Here is a 7,405-nt window from a genome sequence, read left to right as displayed (position 1 = left end):
ATGGGCGAAGTGCCCCTATTTAACGGCCACTGTCGGCCAATTCAACCTGTGCAATCGAGGTAGTTATCCACAGCCGAGCAACAATCCCGTTCTGTCGAATTTTTGGGCTTCAGCTGAGCCCGAGCGGAAGAGTGAGCTCCCCAGAGACCCAAGATGATTGATTCGGTTTCCTGATACGTCCAACACATTCCGTCCACGATCTCGACTGGCCAATGGTTTACTACCACATCTCGCGCTATTGATTTAGATAGGGACCACATAAGAACAAGCAAATTACGGAGAAGAGCTTTGGGAATCGTCCACGAAGGCCTTCGACTTCGACGTGCCAATGGAGCCTGTCTGTTGCAATTTCAGAATAGAATGGCTCTCCATATTGGGATACACTAATATAAAAGCGGTTAGAGAAGTTACATGTCTGTTTTTATTCCTGTTTTAAGGCCATAAGCTGTATTTTAACCCCTATTTAGCTGTAATTTATTGGCTTAATAAAAATTAACAAGTAGAATTAGGTTCCTACTAAGAAGTATATTTTTTATTTTCCCCACTTTTTATTCTTAATTTTAGGTTTGAGCAATTCAGAACGAAGAAATTCCGAAATTAAGTTTCTTTAGTAAGAGAATGGCCGACTGAAAAGAGTTAGATAGTCCCACTGTAACACAATACCGCTTAATAATAGATTTTTTCCAGCGAATTTTTTACTCCGTAGATTGCATGTCTTTGAGCAGTGGTGCATGGCGTAATACTGCCTCATCCGCTGTGAGGCCGGGTCCCAATGTCCATCTGCGGGGGACGTTAAGAGCACCACGGGGACATTGCTGGGAAGTGATGCCTTCATCCGCCGCACGCCTGTTTCCCCACTCAATCGCTGGATTGCTGGACTTTGACAAATTATTTTGACCGCCATATTCATCATCTAGAGGCCTCTTCTGTCCCCGTTGAGCCACTCCCTGTGTCTGCCTGCTGCGGACTGCTGGGGAGGTCTCTTCATCATCAAGAAAGTACTCCGTACAAATCCCGAAGCAATTCAAGTTGTGAGCGAGTTTCTGCATCTAGAGATTGTACGGAGTACTCGAGTACCTCCCAGCACCAGTATTCCGCGTCGGAGTGTTGCTACCGGCGCGCCGTGCCATTGTTTCGGAGCTGAGAGTTATCTAACATATGAGAGGAAAGAGGGCCGCCAAGTAGGTAGTTCTTTAGAAAAATTGGTCGGTACAAACCTCCGTCCGCATCGGTATGGACCTTTCCGTAGAGCACCGTATAAGCTGGAGACCAATCAATGGTGGATAATACCCTATTTCGAGACGCTTTCGCCACAGGCGCAGAGAGGGTGTGTATACCCCGTAAAAGGCGGCCACAATAGACTCTTGGAGGTTTGCTTCCGAGTTCATCTCGTTTATATAGCTGTACTGCTGTAGGCTGGTTTGCTGCGCCGATATCAAGGGTGTCCAGCTGAGATCGTTGTGAGACTGATGAATCTTGTACTCTTCAGCTGTAGGGACTTTTCGATGAACATCTTTCCCATTTTTCATTGCAAGCTTCTGCTCTTGACGCCCATCAAGTTCAACATCGATAAAGTACTACAGGTCCGCGGGTAACAAAACAAATCCGGGATCAGCTGTCCGGTCAAACTCGGCGTGGCAGGTAGGGCAAAGTGCAATCCCATTATCGACCGAAGTTAGATCGAAGTTAGCCATCTGTCCTGACCAACCGAGAGCTCAGATCTCGCCGAATCTTCATCAGTACCCATAAGTTATCTTGGCCCAACTCTGTGCATGACAAGTGCTCACCTTCTATTATACAATAGCGATCCTTTTGTATGTCGACAAGGTCCTCACAGAGTGATTAGTTATCCTAAATCCGACGAGTTCTCCAGGGCTACGAAGCTCGAGGTTAAAAGACTCGCGGGAGATCTATGTTGGGCATGTAGTACTTCAACACCCCAGGTCTGCCATGTGTTTGGAAAGGAGGATCCGCAGGTGAGTACATGCATAAAACTAGGCGGGGGTATCTTATCATGGTCAGCCAGATTCAAGCTGTTTGTGCGTTACTGAGATATATTCAGCATCACTTACCTACAGCAAACAACTGGGGAGAAAGTTGTTGTTTTTTTGGACCTTCCTTGAAGAAAGTCAAGCTATGCAGGAAGACGCGCAGAAGTACTGTCATACGTTGTTTGGTTGACAGATTCTTCCACAACTCGCAGCTAGAGTGTCTCCTCAGTCAGGCATCACGCGAATCGGTGGAGATACTATTGGAGCAACGAGCAAAAGAAATGCATGGGCAACAGAGGGTCATCTTAAGGAGTCGCAACGCGGTGGCAGCTGGTGGCTCCTGTATGACATCACACTGGCCAAGCATGCTGTTCTAAACTAATCCAAACAACACAAATAATACATTGGAATTCTATTCTAAAGAAGCTAGTAATGGAAAAATATTTTAAAATTAAATTTAATAATAACTAAATGTATTCTTGAATTCTTATATATATTTAATCATTTTTCCAGTGGTGTGTTAATCCCCCATCAATATCATTCTGCCTTCCAAGCCATAACTCAACTACATAAAGTGCCATTGTGCATGCTAAATTTACCCATCTCCACGTATTCCCGCTCCCCAAGGGTTGTATCTTCCACCACTCTAAATCCTCGTCTGCCATTTGCGACAACGATGTAAAGTGCTGTATAAGCAGGCTGGTATATACCGCGATAAGGATTGAAGGTGAAAACCAGCTGAGGAGCCCGAGAAACTTGCCTGCACCATCCGCGTCTTCCAGAGATGCTTCCTGAGACAATGCGCGAGCACCCGACTCTCGTACAGCAGGGATAATACGGGTTGATGCATAGAGGACGAAAAGACGGTAGATGAGCGAGATCAGCACAGATGGAGTTATCGCGCTGAAGGCTGCCGTTACTACACTAAAGAACGTATGGATAATCGAAGGCAGAGCCGAAATGGTATGCATCAGGGTGGTATAGGATGCCATAATGATAGGCGGTAATGGAGGAAACTCGAGTGATTGGGCTGTAGAGTTTGGCTTTTCCCTTGATCCGGAAGGCTTATAATCGGTAAAAATTTGGTATAGACAGAGCACGACGTATGCAAACAATAAAGAACTCTCGACAGGGTTGCCTCGGCCACTACCTATGCCCCACGCGCAAAGGAAGACGGCACAGGTGATAGATACTCCTATCAGAGTTGAGTCGACGTTGCTGATTCCAGGGAGCCCAAAGACACGCCAGAGAAAGTACAGCGAGCTGGATATGATTGATGCTGAAAAGACAAGTAATCCAATCTGAGAAGGTTGGGTGTTAGTCGGGACAATTGAAAGAGGGACTGTATACCGAAGAGGCAAGCAATACATACCATCCAGCTATCGCTCCTCCCACTCTTATTCACGAGATATCTAGTAATTTGTCCCGAAGCTTGAATAACAAGCAGGCTGCAGAAGCCTTCCGCTAATTGGAATACAGGCATAGACCAAACCAGCAGTTTGTCCCAGAAGCCAAGGATAGCAGCCTCCAGCAAGCCATCTTGTCCAAACACCCATTGCCGTACCGAGTTATTCCTTGCTCTGAGGGTTGTAAACGCCCGCTCCACCCAGCTTCCAGACCCGTTCGAATCGATGGAAAACCGATTAAGAGACCATATTAACAACGCGGGAACGATTAGCCATTGGGTGGAGCTAATGAGGAAGATGCAAGTTTTCCGGATGATCGACCTCGTTGGGGTAGTAAGTTTGAGGAGTGAGAGGAAGAAGTAAAACGCAGAGAGGGAGAGAGAGAAGGCCAGGCCGCAGGTTCTTCCTCCTACATCGAAAGCGAGTGGTATGGAGAGAACCACGGCAGAAAGAAAGAGGACGGACGAGAATATTCTAAAGATACACATGGACAGACAGTATGTTTCGGCCAGCTTAGTGGTTCGAGGGAGGAGGCGTCCCGGATATCAAGTGGTTTGTTTAGAGGGCTGGATATTGAGAGATAGGTAGTTCAATCGAAGCAAGGCGATCTAGTACACCAACTAGGTCGAATAACTAGCTTAATGTTACTGAAGCGTCACGGGCCACGCTCGCTTCTAGTCGCTGCTGGCGAGAGTGGTCAGGATTCCCGGTTCTTCTTGTCAATTCAAATCATCTTGCCCTGACGTTCGTAGAGCGTAGGCGACGCGCGGAGGAAGTGAAAACGGAGGCAGCAGGCTGTTAAGCTAGGTCGGTAAAAGGGATGAGACGTGTTGTTAGCTTCAGTTATCGGCGAAAGGCGCAGAGCAGACGGTAGAAGCAACGAGGCAAGGAGAGAAGATTGGAAGCCCTGTCGTCCGGCCAGGCTGGTTGCTCTTGGCTGAGTCCGAGAAGTTGACAGCGCGTTGACCGCTTTTGCACTTGCCGAGAGGTTTGTGTGCGGGTTGTAGTTAAACTTAGGTAGTTGTTAGCTTTTTAGGTCAGATGTGGTTATTTTTGTGTGTTTAACTATTCAAGTTATGCTTTATGCGGGTGGGTGCAAGACTCGAGAACCGCCTGGTTAGTGAACTAGCGTTAGTTACATCCATTAACTAGTTAGTTATATTGTAGCCTGGATGCCCAAGCGTTCACCAAGCACCGGCTCCGCCTGTCTGAGCCGCTCGAGTTATCTGAGAGGCGGCATGACGGCGGTTGGATTGTCTCTGTTGCTTCGGGCCTCACAGTAACTAACTAGTTAGTTAACTGACTGATCTTGTCGGGAGGCAAGACGCAGCGGCACGGACGGTAGTTAACTGGTAACTAGCTAGTTAACTACTCCGTAGCTACTTAACTAACTAGAGAGTTGGTGGTTTCCAGGATCTTTCCATCCGAGTTCATTGCTAATACGGAACTATTAATAACTCCAGCTGTGGAAGCAAATGAAATAAGGCACTGGTAGTCGGTCTGCTTTCGAGGAGGAAGAAAGATAAAAGATGCACAAAAGGAGCTGGCAATCTGTGTGAGTAATAACAGTTCAGTCGTGCACAAATTAATCGTGAGTTAACTACCTAGTTAACTATGAGGCCGTTATAAAATAAATAAATAAAAGTAAATAAACAAAAATAAGAATGAAATAATAAATAAAAACACATAGTCAGGCACGCGCGCACACAGAGAGAGAGAAGAGAGAAGAGAGAGAGAGAGAGGGAAACAGAGAAACCGAGGATGCCAACTATAACACTGATCAAACATGTCCTCGTTCAAGAAGATATCAAGGGCATGCTAACGGAAAGGATGAGGAAATGAAATAGAAATAGACATTTGGAAACGATGAGCTGACGAGAGGAGCATCATCCTGACTGCATTGGCTTCTTGCACGGCCAGGAATCAATGAAATGACACCAAGAGCCTGGAGAGGTACAAGGCTATCGTCGAATAGGGATTTCATGCGACAAGGGGTCCTCCGTCTCTTCTGTCTTACTCTCCGACATTGATAGTTTCGAGCCCTGGGATTCCCTAGTCTCCGGGCAGCCCTGCTTCCCTGCTGTATCGTCATTTGGTCCCTCCTCGTTATTGGCGTCTTCTATGCTGGTCTGTCGTTGTAGAAAACTTCCTTCCTTTATAGGGCTACGGGCCATGCCGGGGGGCATTCCATTATTTGCTCCGCCAGAGTGAGAGTGCGCGGGACCATGGCTTCCGTTAAAATGGTTTGGGGTAGCGGTGGACTGAGGGGGGGACGATGCCGTGAGGTGTGGAATGTTCTCTGGCACAGGGTGACGAGAGCCGATTGAAGTGACGTCCGAGGCCTTTCCCGCTTTGCTCAGGGCATAATCCCCAGAGTCAAAATATTTTCTTTCCTGTGTGAAGATCAGCAAGCCTGGAAATGGGAAAATTAAAAGACATTAAGATGGGGAATAGAAGGGACATTCATGGGACACATCCAGAACGGCGTACCTTGAGCTTGTTCTGCAGGAGGTCTTTCTTGTTAGGCATCTTGCCATACATTCGTAGGAGCCGCTGCTCGTCAGGGCTCAACGACTACAGGCGGAGTCCACATCAGTTAGCATAGCACCCACAAAACACAGGTCCTTCTACAGGTAGTTAGCTGTAGCGGCCCAGGGCGGCTCACGTTGATATCTATCTTGTTCTGCTGGTGAGGGTTCATTGTGGGCGAGGAGGTCGGTCCCAGGGACTGCTGGCGTATTAAGCGCAGGAGAGGGGCGACGGGGCGTGGGAGAGGCGGCGGCGATGGTGGCCTTGTAGAGATTCAGGTAACTAGCTAGCAGGGGCCTTCACTCAAGTACTGGTCGCAGTAGTGAGCAGCAGGAGGAGCAGAAGAGCAGCAGCAGTCTGGGGCTCTGGTCGCTGGGTGTTGTCGTTCTTGTTCTTCCTGACATCACCTGCTGCCGTGCCCGGTCAAAGAAGTTAGTTAGGTTAAACTTCCATCCCACCATGCGGGCCAGCAACGAAACGAACTTGGCGGCAGTTATCGATAACTGACGAGTCAGTTACACACTCACAGCCCTGGATAGCCGGCAGCTGGTCAAATTGTGATATCTGCTTAGAAGGTTGGCTGCTGGAAATTTCTTCTTAACAATTGACTGGATTGACACGTAGTTAACTAGTTACGTGCACACACACACTGTAACTAACTAGTTAACGAGTTATCTGAATATTCATCATTGCAGCAGGAAGCCTCTAAAAAGGCGCTTGTGGCAGACATGGCCGAGCAGATACCCCCTACCTTCGTCGTCGAGCACCTTGACCCAGAACTTGGGCCCTGGTCGGCGCTGGAATATAAGTGCATTGCCGAAGAGCTGAACAAAGCCGGGGCGAAGTTCATGCTCACTTCGGTCCCGGAGTCACTGCGCCTGCCACAGAACCTGGTGTCGCAGAACAACCTAGCCGCCGAGCATCGGAGCGTGGAGGAGCTTTTTGCGGACAAGAAGTCAGCTATCTGTCTGCTGGATCCCGCCGCCGTCGCCGAACTGTCGCCTGCTGATGGCTCAACTTTCCAGGTGTTCCTGTTTGGCGGCATCCTTGGTATGTATTAAATTAAACCTGTATCCGATTGCAAGGCGTATTTGCTTGCTGACCAGAAGCCTTTCAATTTAGGGGACCATCCGCCACGAGGTATGTAAATGAACATGGCGACCCTGGCCTTGAAGGAATGCCAAATCACTGCTCCTCTGTCTCACCGGCCCGGGAACTTCAAAACCACTATTCCCCGAATGAGCACAGAATTCTTTAGAATCAATCAATTATCAGGCCGTGCCAGGCTAACTAAATTACATGGAGACCGGACCTCTGAGTTGAGAAAAAAGGGTTATGCCGCCCGCCGATTGGGACCCAAGCAAATGACTACTGACACCGCCGTGAGAGTGACACGGATAGTCACCCAGGACAAAGGTATGATAACCCAGCAGCTCTAGAATACATCACCTCCCCTGCCCCTCTTCCAGCCAGCTGAAA

At 48.3% G+C, this 7,405-nt stretch overlaps 4 protein-coding genes across 4 annotated transcripts; 1 reads left to right on the top strand and 3 right to left on the bottom strand.

Moving 5' to 3' along the window:
* Window positions 1-695: 695 nt before the first annotated feature.
* On the bottom strand, window positions 696-1,529 carry ARB_03762 (uncharacterized protein; the record flags this gene model as incomplete). Its single annotated transcript, XM_003009977.1, has 2 exons — window positions 696-1,049; window positions 1,218-1,529. 2 exons carry the CDS (start codon window positions 1,527-1,529, stop codon window positions 696-698), a joined length of 666 nt encoding a protein of 221 aa, XP_003010023.1.
* A 959-nt stretch (window positions 1,530-2,488) lies between these two features.
* On the bottom strand, window positions 2,489-3,885 carry ARB_03761 (uncharacterized protein; the record flags this gene model as incomplete). Its single annotated transcript, XM_003009976.1, has 2 exons — window positions 2,489-3,292; window positions 3,364-3,885. 2 exons carry the CDS (start codon window positions 3,883-3,885, stop codon window positions 2,489-2,491), a joined length of 1,326 nt encoding a protein of 441 aa, XP_003010022.1.
* A 1,473-nt stretch (window positions 3,886-5,358) lies between these two features.
* Window positions 5,359-6,098, bottom strand: ARB_03760 (uncharacterized protein; the record flags this gene model as incomplete). Its single annotated transcript, XM_003009975.1, has 3 exons — window positions 5,359-5,790; window positions 5,888-5,971; window positions 6,063-6,098. The coding sequence occupies 3 exons, from the start codon at window positions 6,096-6,098 to the stop codon at window positions 5,359-5,361; spliced, it is 552 nt and encodes a 183-aa protein (XP_003010021.1).
* A 556-nt stretch (window positions 6,099-6,654) lies between these two features.
* ARB_03759 (uncharacterized protein) lies at window positions 6,655-6,987 on the top strand (the record flags this gene model as incomplete). The annotated part of the gene is made up of 1 exon (XM_003009974.1): window positions 6,655-6,987. The coding sequence occupies one exon, from the start codon at window positions 6,655-6,657 to the stop codon at window positions 6,985-6,987; it is 333 nt and encodes a 110-aa protein (XP_003010020.1).
* Between the last annotated feature and the right edge of the window lie 418 nt (window positions 6,988-7,405).

This window comes from Trichophyton benhamiae (genome assembly GCF_000151125.1).
Source record: "Trichophyton benhamiae CBS 112371 chromosome Unknown contig01100.0, whole genome shotgun sequence".
NCBI lineage: Eukaryota > Fungi > Ascomycota > Eurotiomycetes > Onygenales > Arthrodermataceae > Trichophyton > Trichophyton benhamiae.
The sequence above is the reverse complement of the archived record's forward strand: the minus strand, read 5'-3'. Positions and strand labels throughout refer to the sequence as shown.